This window comes from Eutrema salsugineum, unplaced genomic scaffold (assembly GCF_000478725.1).
Source record: "Eutrema salsugineum unplaced genomic scaffold, Eutsalg1_0 scaffold_2, whole genome shotgun sequence".
In the NCBI taxonomy this organism is placed as follows: Eukaryota; Viridiplantae; Streptophyta; class Magnoliopsida; order Brassicales; family Brassicaceae; genus Eutrema; species Eutrema salsugineum.
The window spans coordinates 7,136,346-7,154,652 of record NW_006256829.1 but is presented as its reverse complement, the minus strand read 5'-3'; the positions used below and the strand labels follow the sequence as shown (position 1 = coordinate 7,154,652).

At 37.2% G+C, this 18,307-nt stretch overlaps 4 protein-coding genes across 5 annotated transcripts; 2 read left to right on the top strand and 2 right to left on the bottom strand.

Annotated features, from left to right (window-relative positions):
* Positions 1-4,208: 4,208 nt before the first annotated feature.
* LOC18017326 (pollen receptor-like kinase 6) lies at positions 4,209-6,252 on the bottom strand. The gene is given in 3 exon segments (XM_024156861.1): positions 4,209-4,777; positions 4,897-5,322; positions 5,325-6,252. Coding segments are annotated over 3 exon segments (1,923 nt in total).
* A 690-nt stretch (positions 6,253-6,942) lies between these two features.
* Positions 6,943-10,875, bottom strand: LOC18017325 (protein trichome birefringence-like 16). 2 transcript variants are annotated; one of them, XM_006400573.2, is made up of 7 exons: positions 10,538-10,875; positions 9,782-9,928; positions 9,403-9,554; positions 9,017-9,103; positions 8,514-8,882; positions 8,116-8,311; positions 6,943-7,987 (listed from the first exon to the last, which is right to left on the bottom strand). In XM_006400573.2, exons 2-7 carry the CDS (start codon positions 9,832-9,834, stop codon positions 7,159-7,161), a joined length of 1,686 nt encoding a protein of 561 aa, XP_006400636.1. In that variant the 5' UTR covers positions 9,835-9,928; positions 10,538-10,875; the 3' UTR covers positions 6,943-7,158. The 2 variants fall into 2 exon arrangements, with proteins under 2 accessions (XP_006400636.1, XP_006400635.1); XM_006400572.2 differs by lacking the exon at positions 9,782-9,928.
* A 3,922-nt stretch (positions 10,876-14,797) lies between these two features.
* LOC18017324 lies at positions 14,798-15,603 on the top strand. The gene has a single exon (XM_006400571.2). The coding sequence runs from the start codon at positions 14,938-14,940 to the stop codon at positions 15,406-15,408; it is 471 nt and encodes a 156-aa protein (XP_006400634.1). The 5' UTR covers positions 14,798-14,937; the 3' UTR covers positions 15,409-15,603.
* Positions 15,604-17,485: 1,882 nt separating this feature from the next.
* On the top strand, positions 17,486-18,264 carry LOC18017323 (copper transporter 5). Its single transcript, XM_006400570.2, has one exon. It carries the CDS (start codon positions 17,615-17,617, stop codon positions 18,044-18,046), a length of 432 nt encoding a protein of 143 aa, XP_006400633.1. The 5' UTR covers positions 17,486-17,614; the 3' UTR covers positions 18,047-18,264.
* The last annotated feature ends 43 nt before the right edge of the window (positions 18,265-18,307 follow it).

The following is an 18,307-nucleotide window of genomic DNA, read 5'->3' as shown; positions in this document are numbered from 1 at the left end:
GTGTTAGATAATAAATGGAATAAGGGATTAGTTAATGTAGAAGGTAGATATCTGTCTAGTCAAGTCTAAACCCTTGTGATGAATGCTTCTTGTATATGGTTGTGTTTAAGGTAGGCGTAGAATGATGAATGCTTCTTGTTTGTGGTTCTTCATGCTTTTATAAATTCTTCTCTTTTTCGCATTTCTTTCATCTTAGTCAAATTGTCTTCAAAGCTCACAACCTGTTCTCTCTTTCTATTCTCTCTTTCTGTTCTCTCGTTCTCATCACTTTCTATTCATCTTAGTCAAATTCTCTTCAAAGCTCACAACCTGTTCTCTCTTTCTATTCTATCTTTCTGTTCTCTCGTTGTTAACACTTTCTATTCAACCATTATGTCTTCTCGCTTCCCATTTAACAACCCCTCAAACTTTGTTGATCTTTTACAAAGTCAACAAGAGAGTGTAAACCCTTACCCAAATCCATATCCTTCATTCGAAAACCATGCCTTTGGTACCCAAGCTTCCATCGATGAAGAAGAAGAAGTTGGAGTGACGAGCAAGGTGATAAGACGACCTTGGAGCCCTGCGGAAGATACCCTTCTCATCAGCGCGTGGTTAAACACCTCGAAGGACCCGGTTGTAGCAAATGAACAGAAAAATGGAACTTTCTGGAGTCGCATAGCTTTGTATTTCGCAGCGAGTCAAAACGGAGGAGAAGTCCGAGAGGCAGGAGAATGCAAACAAAGATGGCACAAGATTAATGATCTTGTGTGCAAGTTCTGTGAGGCTTATGAGGCTGCAACAAGAGAAAAAACTAGCAGTCAAAACGAGAATGACATTCTCAAAAATGCCCATGCTATTTTCTTCAATATCCATAAGAAAAAATTCAGTATGGAACACGCTTGGAAGGAGCTGAAGAACGATCAGAAATGGTGTGATTTGTCAGCCATTAAAACCAATGCAAGCTGTAAAAGGAGGAGACCCGATGATGGAAATGCAGAGGGGAATGAAGATGGAAACAAGAATGGTGCAGCTAATCAGGGAATGGTCAGACCTCCTGGTGTTAAAGCCGCAAAGGCTAAAGGCAAAAAGGTCGACGTGGTTGAGGCTGTTAATGTGTTCAGCAACATGTGGGGTATGAAAAGAGAAGAACTGGTTTTGAAAAAAGAAACCCAAAAGATTGCTCTTCTTGATTCCCTTATTGCGAAGGGACCTCTTTGTGAAGAAGAAGAAGCTCTGAAGATGCAGCTAATCTCCGAAATGATGCAGAATCAGTGACTTGGAACTTGTTACATGGTCATGTTTGTAACTGTTATGTGTCTGTTAGGTGTCTGTTATTTTTATGATTTTCAAAATCATGTTTGTGTCTGTTATATTTCAGTTTTAGAATTGTCTGTTATGTGTTAGATGTGTTTGTTATGTGTAATGTTCTAATGTTTTTTGGAGATGGTTTAGAAGTAACCTTTATGTGTAATGTTCTAATGTTTGAGGAGAATCTTTATTGACCTGGCTTTTAAACTTATATCTTTGTATTTCAGTGTTCAAAGTGTGTTGTGGAGACATAAAGTGAAAAGATAGTCACGGGTGAAAAATTCAAAGCTTCATCAAAGTAAAGATGCAGCTTACACAAAGAGACAACAACATGTGGGTGAAAAATTCAAAGAGAATTATTGTTCTTTTGGGTCCATATTTGGCTTTGTCTTTGTATTATTGTTCTTTGTATTATTGTCCATCTTTCTAAGAGAAAATGATTCTCCATCTTTCTATATATATGTACGTCGTTTTTAATATACACAATGTCCACAAACTCGGTTTCTCAATACAATCTATACTCTCATCTAATCTATACTCTCATTTTCATTCTCATTCTGCCTTCTCAATTCCAACCTCTCTAAATTACCAAATTCTCGTACTCACTTAAACCAAATTCTGTCATCTCTTCTATTTTCTTATGACTTCTTCTTCCCAAAATCCCTTTGATGAAACTTATGATCAGATTTATGATCAGTTTTACGAAGACACATTCCAAAACTTCATAATTGATTTAGCTGATCAAGCAGAGGTAACCTCATCCAAGAAGAAAAGAGCTTTCATAGAAAGAAACCGAGAGGAAGGCCACATAAGATTGTGGAATGATTACTTCAGCGAAAACGCAATTTACCCCGATCACCTTTTCCGGCGACGTTTTAGGATGAACAAGGCATTGTTTTTGCGTATTGTTCATCGGCTCTCCAACGAAGTCGCTTTCTTTAAACAGAAGCAAGATGCTCGGGGTAGACTTGGTCTATCGGCACTTCAGAAGTGTACAGCCGCAATTCGTCTATTAGCTTATGGCACGGCACTTGATACCGTTGACGAATACCTACGTCTTGGTGCAAATACAGCCCGTTCATGTCTGGAAAATTTTGTTGACGGAATTATAAATCTCTTTGGCGACGAGTACCTCAGAAGACCCACAGCAGACGATCTTCAACGTCTACTTTATATGGGAGAGGAGCGCGGATTTCCCGGGATGATAGGAAGCATTGACTGTATGCACTGGGAGTGGAAGAATTGTCCAACCGCTTGGAAAGGCCAGTATACACGAGGTTCTGGGAAACCCACAATAGTCTTAGAAGCGATCGCTTCATACGATCTCTGGATTTGGCATGCCTTTTTCGGACCGCCAGGTACCCTAAATGATATAAATGTTTTGGATCGGTCACCCGTTTTTGATGACATTATAAATGGTCAAGCTCCGAGAGTTAATTTTTTTGTCAATGGAACGGAGTACAATTTGGCGTACTATCTGACAGATGGTATATATCCCAAATGAGCAGCTTTTGTCCAATCTATACCTAAACCACAAGGTCCAAAAGCATGTTTATTTGCTGAACGCCAAGAATCTGCCCGTAAAGATGTCGAGAGGGCTTTTGAAGTTTTGCAAGCCCGTTTCGCCATTGTCAAAAATCCGGCTTTGTTTTGGGATAAAGAAAAAATTTGAAAGATTATGAGAGCTTGTATCATACTCCACAATATGATAGTTGAAGACGAACGAGAAGGATACCGACACTTTAATGTTCAAGAATTCCAACAAGGAGAAGGAGGCGGAAGTTCTAATGTGGATTACTCGTACTCCACAAACATGGCAACAAATATTATAAATATGATGGATACCCGAAGAAAAATTCAAGCACCAGATGTGCATCACAAATTAAAAGCTGATTTGGTTGAACATATCTGGCAAAAATTTGGTTAAGCTAAAAAATCAATCACAAGTTTAATGTATAATATTTTATGTTCTATTTGTTGTAATGTTTTAGGATTTCTTCTAATGTTGTAATGTAAAATAAAAACTGAAGTTTAATGTAAAATTTATGTTTTTATGTCAAATTGAAGTTTAATAAGAAATATAATGTAAACTTTATTTAAAACAGAAGTTTAAAGTAAAATAAAAACTAGATTTTTTTAAAAAGATTTTTAAGAAACCATTAGGATTTCTCCCATTGGATCATACAAAAATACAAAGTCTTTCTCTTAGGTTTCTACTACTAAAACCTGACATTTTATTAATAAAAAAAGGGATAGAGACTCTAAATGGTCTCTCCTATTGCACATGCTCTTATTTAAGAGCTTCATTTGCTAGAGGCTCTACATGTGTCTTCTTTTGATTGGTTTGATTTTTGTTTTAGAATTAAAATTTTTAATTATATAATTATATTATATTAAAATATTAATATTTATTTGTTTTAGATACTCAAAGTGAGTTTTAACTATTGGAGGTGGTCTGATGTAGATAGCCATTTTAGAATACTAGTAAGAGGGAACAGTTGTTGGAGAAATAAGTGCTAGAATGTTTGACATATATATAAAGTGTTGGAGAAATAAGAGGGAACAGTTGTTGGAGAAATAACTGCTAGAATGTTTTACATATATATAAAGTGTTCTAACTGAGATTTAGAGACAAAATAGAAGAAGAAAATGGAAAATCTAAAAATATTTGTTTTTTTTTCTAATGAACAATTATGCTTTACTCATTGAACAAGGAAGAGACAGAGTATAGTTTTATATTTCCAAAGATCTGAAGATCACTTCAACCTTAAGGAAAAAAATACGTAATTCCTATTTACGTACCCAAGTTTGTTTTTTGGTTGCTTCACAGTCGTTAGTATTATATCTACAGACTCCGAACGTTTCTCCTCTCTCTAGAGTTTGACTGTTCCGATCGCGCTTGCGTTCTAAGCATCTCATCATGTTTTTACTTGTTCTATTCTTCTAACAGTTTCCCTCATGTCTAATCTCTCATCTGGATTACTTGCAATACAAGCTGCCCCAATCCGCAACACTTCCACCATTTGTTGCACTGAATCAGTATTGTTAACTATCTCTGGATCGATAATTCCTTCTTCTTTTTGCTCTGCGATCGAAGATTGCACCCACTCAACTATATCAGTCCCACCTTTACCGTTGTTCAAGTATTGAGAAGGGAATTTCCCTGTCAAGATCTCTAGAATTATGATTCCGAGGCAGTAGACGTCTGATTTATGCGACACCTGTTGGCTCTGCACAAACTCTGGCGTCTTGAAAGCGAACATTGCCTGAGACGCGTTGTTTGGCTGGAGGAACGGTAAGAATGCGTAATCACTGATCAAAGGCTCGTAGGTCTCGCTGAGGAGAACGTTGCTGGATTTTAGGTTACCGTGTGGAAGCTCGTAGGACGCAAACTCTTCGTGCAAGAACTGCATTCCATGCGCCACTCCTTGGATGATTTTCAATCTTGTTGGCCAAGTTAGCTCGGAATGATATATCCCACGATCACCTGTTCATGAGAGAAGATATATACTTAGGTTGAGTGGTTAAACATGTCTCCCCAACTTATCTTTTAAGTGACAAGAAAACTCGGTTTTAGAATACAGATGAATATGCGTAGTGGGTTACCGTGCAAAACGTAAAGCAAGCTGCTTTTAGGCATAAATTCAGAGACGACAAGCTTCTCTTCACGACGGTAGTGATAAGCTAAAGGGGCAAGAACGTTAGGGTGGCGAAGTTTCCCTAGCCGTCTCATCTCAACATCAAAAGGTTCACGAGCAAGTTTATTCATATCCCTAATCCTCTTCACCACAACCGATAATCCATTAGCCATCACCGCCTTGTAAGCTGATCCAAGGCTACCATTGCCTAGCACCTCAGCTGCTGCTTTCATCAGATCGGGTAAACCAAAAGAGCCCTTCTCGCTATTCACCATTATAATGTCACCCATCCCTCCTCCTACACCTCCTCCTCCTCCACCACCTTTCCATTATGAGACGATCCTTTCTGGTAGAACCTCACTTCGCTTCTTGCTCGATTCTGTAGACTTTTTCACGTCGTGGAATTCCGGTATTCTGACTTCACGCATCAAGTCGCGCTAAGACGTTCTTGTCCGAGCATCTTAAACTCGGGATTTCTCTTCTTGTCCCGCTTCTTTATAATTCCACGACATAAGAACATGATAAGAAACGTTATCGCTAACATGATCGCGTTCACCGTGGTCCTGTTCGAGTTGTTCGTTCCACCAAACGGCCGAGACGGCGGCGGCGAGGGTTTACATTCAATGTTGACTGCCTTGCCGCACAAGTTAACGTTCCCTTCCAATCTCATGATGAGATTTTTCCTATCTGAGATGCTCTCCGGGACGCTTCCTTCAAGTTGGTTGTTTGAGAGGTCAAGGATCTTGAGGTTCTTGTTTGTGTCGGTCACTGGAGGTATCTCTCCGGAGAACTTGTTACCTTGCAGGTGAAGCTCCTCGAGATAAGGGAGCTGCATAACGGAGGAAGGGATTCTCCCCACGAATTTGTTATGATCAAGAAACAGCCGCTTGAGCTTTGACATGTCCTTGAAGAAATCGTCAGGGATCTCTCCGGAGAAGCTGTTGTTAGAGAGCAATAGAGATTTTAGGCCGCTGAGTTTGTAGAAATGCGGGAGAGGACCCGAGAGGAGGTTGTTGTCGAGCCTGATGGTCTTTAGGTTTGCTAGAGCCTTTAGATCGTCGACGTTGATGGTTCCTGAGAGACCGAGCCGTGTGACGTGAATGCCTGAGACTGTCAGACCCTTTTGGCAATAGATCCCGAACCATTTTCCACCGCAAGGATCTGTTCCTATTCTCCATGAATTTAGGTCCCCTTTGGTTATGTTCACCGAGTTCTTGAACCGCACAAGCGGTTCAGACTCGCTTACGTGCTGCAAAGAAGGGGAAATTGAGAAACATAGGAGGAGGAGGATGGGGAAGAAGCCTGGAGACAGAACAGCAGCCATGGATTGAGGTGAAGAGAAGCTGCTGTTCTTTTTCTTGTTCGTAATTTTATGTATAAAAACAAGGACAATGATGTTGTTGTTGATGATGATGATGATGATGTTTGGTTCGTTGAGAGATGCAGTTTTGTTTAGATTTTGTTTGTTTTTCCAAAGTTTGGACATTGTTTGTTTGTGAGGGTTGAGAAGGGAAGGGTAACATTTTTTTGTTGTTTTTGATTGAATTAGCTGTCAAAGTTTAGACATTTCTTGCCAAAAATAGCTTCTTTTGTGTTCCCTGTTTCAACTTTTATAGAACCTGTTTGTTTGTTACTGAGAGATTAGAGAATTTTTTGGGATTTTCTCACGACCATGTTTTGTTTCTTTTCGTTTCAAGGTTTCACCCTCGTCTCTCCTTAATCGTAGCGGTTTTCTTTCTTCTATAAGTAAGAGTTTGCATTTGATTACAAGATTTTTCAAACAAATAGGTTTCTTCAATTACCTAACTCAAAAAGCTCACAAACAGTGTCAACATTTTGTGGGTTCTAACTCGATTTCACTCGAAATTCGAGTGCATGATAAGTACTACATTGACAATCCGCACATTAGCGGAGACAGATTTGCAGAACACATGAACATTTCCAAATTAACTCAAGGCGAGAGAAACAGATTTGCAGAACAAGGAATTCTCAAAAAAAATTGTTAATCGACTCAAAGACAAAGTTAAAGAGTTTATAATTAGTTCCGTAAATATGGTCGGAACCAAGCCCCAGTATATAATAATATATTTTTAAATTTGATTTCTAACTTTTACATACAAATTGAGTGACGTAGGCCAATGTTCCTTTACGTCTTCAGTAGGCACGCACGGCCCTATTTGGCTCAAGCCCTTTCTCTGAACTTTTCTGCTGATGATGTAACTTGAAAAACTTACATCATTGCGAGCAGGATTTCATTCCAGGTATCAGGAACACCGGGCAAGCACCAATGGAGGCAATCCTGAACTCCCCGTGAAGCCGAGATACTGAACCGTGATATGTGACCTTCGTCTCTAATATGAGATAAAGCTGTTATGTCCAAAAGCTTAACCCCTGTGCCTTTCACTGCATGACCCGCACTGAAATCGCTCGACTCCTCTTGCAAAACTTCTTTCCCGATAGACATCGGAGTTGTGTTATTGCAGCTCCCTCCGGTGTTCCATTCACCGCCCACGAAATGCCTCGGCGAGAGGCTCCTGTAGAATGCCTTAAGACCGGGATGGAGAGGGAGCTGCGAGCTCACCCAACTAACCGTGCTGTGGATTGTGAAGTTCTTGGCATTCCCAAGAGCAGCTAGCTTCTTGTTAGTATTGGGAACGCCGTTTACATGCATCACCCATCTGTTACCGTTGAGCTTCCCTCGGTTCCAATGGTGGCCCGTGTTCATTACCAACACGCTGATCTTATGAAGGTATTTGCGTAAAAACGCTGGTGGGCGATCCAGATGCATAGCGTGTTCGGTTGCGGGGTCAGAGATGTTGAGTGGTTCTATGTCGCAGAGTGTAGATGACCAATGGTATAGGACCGTTGTGTTGGTTTCTGGGAATCTGTAAGCCCATCCACCAGGACGAGCTCTACCTTCGGGAGTTATGAACCCAAATTCTGGTCCCACGTCACGGACATCGAGCCTCTCTTTGCCTCCAGTGATCATACACATCATAGACTGAAACTGTTGTCTTCCCAATGAGTCTCCAACAAAGGCTAGGGTTTTGTTCCGCATCCTGAGGGCATTTGATAAAAAGAGCCATGCACTGTTACTAAGGACTTGATGGGAACACTTGGCTACATCTATGGATACATGGTTTTAATACATGTATAAGATGGAATGAAATACATAAAATTTGTTTACCTTCTCAAGAACTTGGAACCCTCAAAGTCTTCCATAGAGCAATCTTTAGGTTGCCATCTTAACCTTTCAAAGGCGAAGTCTGTACGTTGCATCAACCTGCACGCCCACATCGAAGCAAGCCACTGTTTGCACTGAGATCCCGAATACAACGGACGGTGATTGTCCACAACCCATTTCCCTTTCGCGTAATTGCAAGCTGGGAAAAAAATTATATTTAACAAACTGTTATTTCACATAAAACGGAATCATACTGAGACAACATCAATACGGTGTAGAGATTTAAAACTAATAGTTTTACCAAAATGTAAATAGAATAGTCATGCCCAATTTCAGAATAATGAACTATCCTAAGATACTTTCACGCATCATAAAACCAAGGATCTATATAACGCGACTACCTTGATTCGTATTGCGAGGTGTTGATGTACTACCATCATCTTCCTTGGCTGGTAAAGTCCTCTCTTCATCTGTTGCAAGACTTTTACTCTCTGGATTTGAATTAGTCTCTTTGATATGTGTTTTCTTTGTAGCTTCGGTCTCACCAATAGCAACCTCATGTTTCACCTGTTCTAATTTCTTTTCTTCGCTAGTTGGTGTCCTCCGGTAGTTTGGCTCACTTACAGTAACTTCACGTTCCACTGGTTCTAGTCTATTTTCTTCAGTAGTTAGTGTCTTCCCTTGATTTTTCTCACCTACAGTAACTTCTTTCACTCGTTTCCCTTCTTCTTCTGTATCTCTATTATCGGTTAAATTCTCTTCGCTTTCCTCTGTTATAGAAAAAGCCAGGAAAAGAAATAAATTTATGCCAAGCTTATTTTCCTAGAATTCAGAACTTTTGAGCAGATTACAATAGGCAGATTACAATAGGCATGAAAGAGCTACTGTAAATGTAATGCATTACCTTTGTTTACAAACGGAGTAGCTGATGAGTAGCTGTCTTTAGTTACAAACGTATTCAGTGCAGTAGGTATTCTCTCAACCTTTTCTTCTACAAATGACACAAAACTAGGTCAGATATTCATATACCCCAGGATCTAACTGTACTATTAGTTTTAAGAGCATCTACAGTAATTTATGAAACAGTTACAGGAGAAACTACAAGTGCAAAAGAAAAAAATATAGATACTTTTGGCCAAAGAGATTTTTAGATCGGTGAAACATAAACAGGGGAAACTAGAAGTAAAACCATCACTCTCAGGCAGCTTTACAAAATCAATTAAGCTTTAAACAAAGTTCATATAGTATTACAAAATGTGCTAGAAAGGGAGTTAAGTGCCATAGTTAAACCTGTTTCCAGCTTTAGAAAGTGGCTTTCAGGTGGAAGAAAGGCCGAGGTTGGAGTTCTATCCCATGTCCATATGACTACGGTTGCACAAACAAGCACAACAAGCACAACAGAGATATCCCTAGCCCTCCGTCTAAGGGCTCCTCTTTTCATCCTATATACAAATTCCGATATATAAAGGTGTAAGATTTCATTCCGTCACACCTAATAAGAAATTACTAAACGATAGAAAGAAAGATGATATAAACTAAGGGGGCAGCCTTCGATTCTTCTAAACAGATAAGAACACATCACTCAGCAAAATAGCTGACTTATCAGCTTAGACTACTAAGTTACATACACATGTCAGCAAAAATCTACAATCAACTAGGAGATTTCTACCTATTTCTATGGAGGATCATGCTTCTTGGCGTTCCAGAGAAACTTTCGTTCATACTAGATCAAGTCATATGCCAGGTAGCTCGATGTTCAGTGTGATCCTCTCAAATCAGTTAGTGGACCACAGATATCTCATTTAGAAGTAGATGCCTTGCCAAATCAAATAAGATAATTGGTGTTTAGCACGGCCAAATAGCAAAAAAACAAAATTGAATCCAACCCTTTCATAATCATCGTTGTTGACAAAAGAAAAACAGTATCCTACACACTGATTCCAACACAAGAGACATCAAGCCAGGTTTTTGGTAAAATAGAAGCATTGAATAAGACCCAAATGTGCATATGGACTGAAAAGTTTTCATTTAAGAGTCAAAATGATTGGTAATTCTCTACACAATTAGCTAAATTAGCATCTCCCACCTACCAAGACAATGTTCCATTAGAACTAAAACTGGTAAAAACAAACAAAAACACGCATTACTTGAATTGATTAATTCCATAAGTCAAATCAAAGTTACAGAAAATGCTAGATCCCGATCCCAAGCCTAATCTAATCATAAAGCAAGTAAACACATCTCATCGATAGTACTAATTACGGAAAGTCTCATTAACACACCCAACAATCGACAACGAAACAAGAGGAAACTTTTATATTTTCTGCTACGATAAAAGGAACAGTTACGAGGGCGAAATAAACAACAAGTAGATCGGATCGAAAAGATAAAGCTGTAGAGCAAAAAAAAGGATTGAGAAATATACCTGGAATCAGAGATTAGCAGATCAGAAAACAAAATCTCCTCGTCAATCAATTCAAAAGAAGATAAATTGTTTTGTAGGAAAGTGAATCAAGGATTCGGATGATAAAATCACTCTCTATTTTGACTCGCTTGATATCGGCGATGAATGATGAAACCCGATTAACCGGAGACGCCGTACGGAGAGGCGTGTTCAGAGGAAATATACGTTCTGAGAAATCGAGAATAACAAATTCAAATAAATTTCGTAGAGAGGAAAAAAAAAAGAAGCTTTCTTCGAATTTGACGACCTGTCGGCCGTGGAATCCTATTTTCAAAGAGTCTCTTTTTGTGTAATTTGCTTGAATCTTGGGTCGCCCTTACATTTTGTTACGAATCCAAAATTAAAATAATGCACCGAAAATGTCATCAAAGTGTAATGTATTCACAAAAATGCATTTAGACTTCATTACTAACTTCGTTTAATCTTAGCCTCTAGAAAATCAATCATTAGCTAACTTCTAATTATGGTCATCCATTCCATACTCCAAAAAATCCTGTTTAAACACCTATAATCAAATCATCAACTAACTTTTTCCGATTCATTTTAGTTTTGATACAAATACGATATGATTCTGTTAACAAGTAATATGATTTAATTTTAAATTAAGCACCGCTCAAATGGCCCAACGAGGCCCAAATAACACTTTTGAAGCTTCCCGGGGATTTTAAAGATTATTCTCGCTTATTTCTAAATTATCAGGAATAGCACTAAATTTCACGAATACACCTAAAAACACACAAAATCATAAAATCCACTTAAAATTTCTTAACATCATTTTTGTTCTAATATGTCATATTACAATTCAAGTGTAGACTTTCTTCTTCTCCCCTTTATATTTTAGTGCACAATCTTTCATTTTTTTTTTTGTAAAGTAAGAATAAAACTTAAAATATCTATATTATTTGAGAACTTCCATCAAACTCTTCATTCTTGTAATACTTTTTGTTGTAACTTTATTCGGTCATAATATTCACTTCCATAGTTCAAATCTCAACAGTTAGCAAATAATCAACTCGAATTTTTTTTTATTAACTCGAACTTAATTGTTGATCCATTGGTTTATTCGCATATAATCTTGGTAAAAGTTTTTTTTTTTTTTTTTTGCTTAAGAATCTTGCTAAAAAGTTCTTTACTGAAAAACCTGCTCACTCCAGGATTTGTTTACACTTAGATGATCTGGAAATCACATGGTCTGTTACAAAAAAAATCACAAATTGCCGCAATTAGGCAAAGAACAAAAAAAAAGAAGGAAATGTGTTTAACGGTCGAGATTAGAAGGAAATTCATAACAGTAATAAGTGGGTGTTCTTATCATCCAATGCATGTTAAAGACAAAACCATGCCAGCTGTAACTCGATTTGCTTTCGTTGATACCTAATTACACGTAATTGACATTTTTTACGTTTTGTATTAATGTATCATAGTGTAAATCTATAACTAAACCTAGTCGTACTGCTCCGTTGTGTTGTATTTGTTGTACCAACACATATAGAGAAACACATGGGAGAGCGATCGATAGAGACAAAAAACATGTTGCTTCTTTAAGTAAACGATTCTAAAACGTAACTACTTATGATTGGTTACCATCTTGCTAGCCTCTTTAAGAAAACGATTCAAAAACGTAATTAACTATGAATCAAATGATTGATTATTACATCAACTATATGTATCTTTTTCTTTTGAGTTATGATGCTAAGTTGAATCTGCATGCCTATCTATCCAATTTACTCTTTATACCATCTCGAAAATGTAAAACATCAATAGAGATACTGGGAATGACTATATTGCAATTAGCATAGCGTATCACAAGTACTTTTGCAAAATAAATCTCCAGTAAATACAAACTTTCTGATTATCATAAGAGAAACCAGCTGTACATACACAATTAATTTCTTTATATGATTCGGACAATCAGATGTCAGTCATAATACTTAACTCATTATTAGCAATTTGGCATCAAGGGAATAATATTTTGTAGACTTGCGTACTAATTGAGATTACAAGTAGTAATCTTCCAAGGAAAACTCTGCGTCCAATACCAAATTTTGTAAGTCAGACTCCACTCAACTAAAAAGGCTCAGCAATCAGTATCAATAATCCTAGGATAATAGTTAGTCGTAGGAAGGAAAATTATAAAGCAAACATATTTACTATAAAATAAAGATAATAAAAGAAAGGCATTTACTAAAGTGATAAGAACAAAAGAGTTTCGGTAAAGATGAGAAGAGAGAACGAATGGAAGACGAAACTGAGAGATTTCTAAGTAGGCCAAGGACAAATATCGCTTTCTAAGCAGAAAGCTGCAGTACTTTTTTAAGCCTCTATATCACGTTCCTCAAATTTTAGGTAAATTTAAATTCCACAATGATGTAAAATAATCCTTTGAAATGTTGGTACGATTATTTATCATATAAGTGTTCACATATCACTCGTTGAATATTTGGTCCCAGCAATAGCATGTGATGGTAGTATAAATAGTACATCGTAAATATGGCTAACTATTTTAAAATTTAAAGGGTGTTATAGATTCTTGCCACACCACTAGCCACCATCGATTGCCGTGAGATAGCATCTCCGTATAAACGGTGGCTGGAGACTTAGGCTTCCATTATTTCACACGTAATATTTGCGTTTACATAAGACAATTTACATTTTATTTCGCATAAAATATTTAAGTTTTGGGTTAATTTAGAAAAAACATACACTAGTTTAAACAACCAATCGAGATCTTATTAATTAGCCCTCTATGAATTTATCGATGTGCTTCCATAGTTAGATTGATATTTCATCTACAGACAATGAAAGATGAAGATTTTTTTTTTTTAAATATTGCTCTCAATATATAGGATGTTAACAAAAGACATACTTGCCAGTGGAGTATTGCTTCAAAGACTAGGTACCTGACTACCTTCTCTGCTTCTAAGTTATTCCCAATAGAAAAACATGGACCACCTCTTCTTCTTTTTTTTTTTGGATCGGTTAACATTCACATCGATCCATCGACGGATAACCTCAATTTTAGGTCCACATTTCATCATTCTCGATTTATGCATATGGTTTCAAGCAACCATCTATTGCCATAATACTGTATAGTTTGATGAAGTAAGTCAAGTCATTTTGGTAGTAACAAATTATACTCCTTCGATCGACTCACAATGATCACCTGTTGCCACAACAAGTTGCACTATTTGCTCATTCATATTGATTCCATATTAATAGAATGATTTTACCTTAGTATTGTCTCTCTCTTAGCTCATATATAATACATTTAAGATCAAATCCCTCTGTTTATTTTTCTTGGTAATTTTTTTCTATAGCTAACCACATACGCGCGCGCACACACACACAAAGACTGAATCTGGACTAGTTATGCGCAACTTTATGGAGATTTGTTTTTATAATTGAGTAATCATAGTCGATGTCTAATTTTGAAACATGAGTTTTTGCTATTTAAAGTGTTTACAATTGTATATGTGGAATTTACATTATATAGGATATGAAATTTCTAGTCTAGATAGCCGGCAAGCACACATCATGCAATGGAATTACTACGGCTACTTATTATTTACCATTCGAGAGATATTGTAAATCTACAATTACTAGATTTATCCAAAAATATAATATGTTATTGGCAAAAAAACTCTCAGAAAAAGACTGAGTTTTGAACTTTAGATAACAATTTTTTTTAATAAAAACTATTCATTCGCAAAAAAAAAATTAAATAAATGAATACTAGACAAAAAGATATTCACCTTATAGTGTTCATCAGAATTTACCCGAAAATCATAACACTCTCATGTTATGTCGTGCGTGGAATCATTAATCATTTTTTTACTGTAACACCATATCATTACAAAAGATAGTTAGTAAAGAAGAAACGAGTAATTATATTATTCAAGGAAAAATTGAACATACACAAGTTTGTTCGATGTACAAGTTTAGATTAGTTTTCATAGGAGGAAAATCAAAAATGGAATATCTTGAACCGCAAGATTGAATAATTAATAGTATGAATTTATAACTTACTCAAAAACGAAATTCAATAATTATCCATCCACACCCACATGCAAAATTTAAGAAACAAACAAAACAATTCTCGCCACATTATCTCACTCACATGAATCCAAATCCTCCTCCAACCTCACAATATTTAACATACACATAATTTTTTTCTCAAATTAAAAAAAAAAAAAAAAAACAGAGACATATGTCTCCATGTATATCTATATAAACATCCAAGAAAGACTACCTGTATATGAATGATATAACCTTAAATTCAGAAAAGCCAGAGAGAGTCTACTAACAAAAAAAGAATTTTATTAGTCTCTCAATCTGATCATTTTTTTTCCAAAATAAACAATATGATGTCCTCATCATCATCATCACCAGCCACCGATACTAACACTAAGCCGTCGTCTTCGTCGTCGTTGCCGGCAGTTGAGTATGTCACGTGCGACACGTGCGGTTTCGCCGAGGAGTGCACGCCGACTTACATCCACCGCGTCAAGGAACGGTACAAGGGACATTGGCTTTGTGGGCTTTGCGCGGAGGCGGTGAAAGACGAGGTGGTTCGATCTCCGACTCGAATCTCCGTCGAGGAAGCTCTCCGCCGCCACACGACGTTCTGCCACCGGTTCCGTTCTTGGAGTCCCGACGAGGAAGAAGATCCTATTTCAGTCATTGGTAGGATTCTACGGCGGAGCCTCGACGGCTCTCCACAGAGAACCACCACGAGGACGAGCTCGAGCGGGGCTTTGCCGGGGATCGACGGCGTAGAGTCACGACGGTCCCTTCTCCGATCTGGGAGCTGTTTCCCGTCTCTCTCTGCTTGATTACTCTGTTTACTGTGTTAGTTGTAATGTATTTTTTTTTCTTTTAATTTTTGTTGAAGTTTATTATTTGTACTTATATTACATTCTAGAAGAGAGGAAATGGTTGGAATCCGAGGATGTAATTTCCTATGACGTTAGCCTTTCTTCGTAAGTGAGTTAATAAAATGGTTAATGAGCAAAGCTCATCTTCTGTGATCTTAAGATTTGCAGTGCTTAATTCTTTATCTTTTTCTATTTAATTTACAGTGCTTATTAAATGTAAGCACACCAATAATAGTGCAATATGTAGTACAAGTAATTTATGAGTTTTTACCCAATACGTTGCTATAAGAAGAAAAAATGTAAAACAAGTACTGTACCTATAGCATTGGTGTTAATATTTAAAGTTTTTCTATAGTTGAAACTCGTTAGAATGTAGTATGTTGTTAAAAAACGTTGGTCTAAACTGATAAAAAGGAACTTTTATGTAATACAGGGATATGTCGTTTGTTTGTATCATACTGTTATGTTGATGTAATTAGTTGTGAGACAAAGCTTATTTTAGATATATATATTACTAATCCGTATATTTATTGACTTAAATATCAAGAAACACTCTTTGAATTTGCTCATTCACAGTTGTCAAAAGAGTGTGTTTCAATTTTATCAATGCATCATTGTGTTACAGAGTCCAAGATCGCATAATTATTTCTGCAAGCATGTTTTTCTTTAAAGAGTTGAATTGAGTTAATTCCATAACTAAATTTTAATGTGGAAAGTGTATCAGTAGAGCTCTAAAACAACCTTATTTTGCAATGAGTTTTCCCACCAAACAACTTGTGGATTGTAAAAACAATCTCTAGTGTACTATAATAATACGTATAGTTTCATCAGTCAATTTATATTTATCAATATTCATTGAAACTATGTGTGCTATATGCTTCAGTTATCATTAAATCATATATATGCGCCACAGAATCATTAGACAGTTGAAGAGATCAGTAGACTACAGACCATATAAGGCAATGGCCTATGCCACATAAACTCATATACTAAGTGTAATGTCTTCACCAGAGTTCGTGTCATGATGCATTTTATATCTACTATCTACTTAATTAGTCCTAAGAACTGACTAAAATCTAGTCTTTTAGATCCAGTTAAAAAGTGTATGCATGTATACATCCGTATAAACATATATGCATGAATGTATAAGTCATATGCGACTGCATGCATAGCACATGCGGGATTTTCCAGCTTTGGTATGATAAGGAGACACAAGTGTATATTTCACATCACTTCCCTATTTGTGTGGCGCAATGGGTCCTTCCTCCTCCTCACTTTGTTGCCCACTTGTCCTATACACTCTAACTTGGCATTTTGTTTTCTATTTGCTTCTTAATTGGTTTTAATAAAAAGACAATTCCATGTTTTTTGTTTTTGTTTTTGTGTTCTTAATTTTCTGGTCATGTTTCGTTGTTTGGGTTAAAAATATCTCGAGCCCCTTTCACGAATATCTTTGAGTATACCCACCAAGATTTGTACCTACCTATTCATAAATTATTGCGTGCCTTAATTAACTAATTTAAGTATGTGACGATCAAACTATGATTTGATGAACTTTTACTTACACCATGTTTGTTAGTGGAAGACGAAGATCGATCGGATTTTTAGGGTATCCGAAATTGTTGGATCTGAGGTATAATTATCGGGATTCTGAGTTTTTTAGATCTATGGTCTTCGAACTTTAAAGAAATTAGGATATCCACGATATGGATGTTCGAGCCATAGAGTCATTTCTGATGTATCCATATTATTAGTATACAAAATCCATATTCTAATCTTTTAGATATCTAAATTTTTGAAAACGGATTAGATCATTAGACCCACAATCGGATCTATTATCTTGATAATTTTTGCAGCTCTGAATAAATGCTTTGGAATGATATATACAATAATGATAACAAATTGTAAGAACGCAAATACACTGTCATTGTCATAGACTCGTAAACTTTGATGAGAATTGAGAACTAACGTGAACGTGACCTGTTATGGACTATAATCATATTGGTAAGCCCATTGGGCAATAACTTTGATGAGAATTGAGAACTTATCTTGTAAACAAACCGCTTCCAACAACTTTCTCTCTGTAATCATTTCTCATCGTCGTCTTCTTCCTCTTCTTCTCTCACACACACGATCAAAGCTCAACCCAGAAAACCTCGCAAAGATGATGCACATGACCTTTTATTGGGGTATAAAAGCTACAATTCTCTTTGATTTCTGGAAAACAGATTCATGGCTCAGTTACATCCTCACCTTGCTCGCCTGCTTCGTCTTCGCCGCCTTCTACCAGTACCTTGAGAATCGCCGCATCCAATTCAAATCCCTTTCCTCCACCCGCCATCCTCCTCCGCCTCGCTCCGGCGTATCCGCGCCTCTTATTCCCAAATCGGGCACCAGATCCGCCGCTAAAGCTGCGTCGGTGCTGCTTTTCGGCGTCAACGCGGCGATCGGTTACTTGATGATGCTTGCGGCTATGTCCTTCAACGGAGGCGTTTTCATCGCTATCGTCGTCGGGTTAACCGTCGGGTACTCTGTTTTCAGATCTGACGACGGCGGAGCTGATGCGGCGGCGGAGAATCCATGCGCATGTGCTTGATTGACATCGAAGGTGGATTTCAATTTCAAAGGTGTGTTTGTTGCTTGCAAATCGGTTTACAGTTTGTTGTTGTGTATCTATGACAAGTGTTGATTTCTGTATAATTAGGTTTTCCTTCGCCGTAAACGGATTATAGATCTAAATGCGTTTCTGGGTTTGACGATAATGTAAACTATCTATAATGGAATCACCGAAAGTTGCAACTTTGATCGTTTAAATATTATGATTGAGCTTTAAAATCCCAGATTTAGCTCTTGCTTT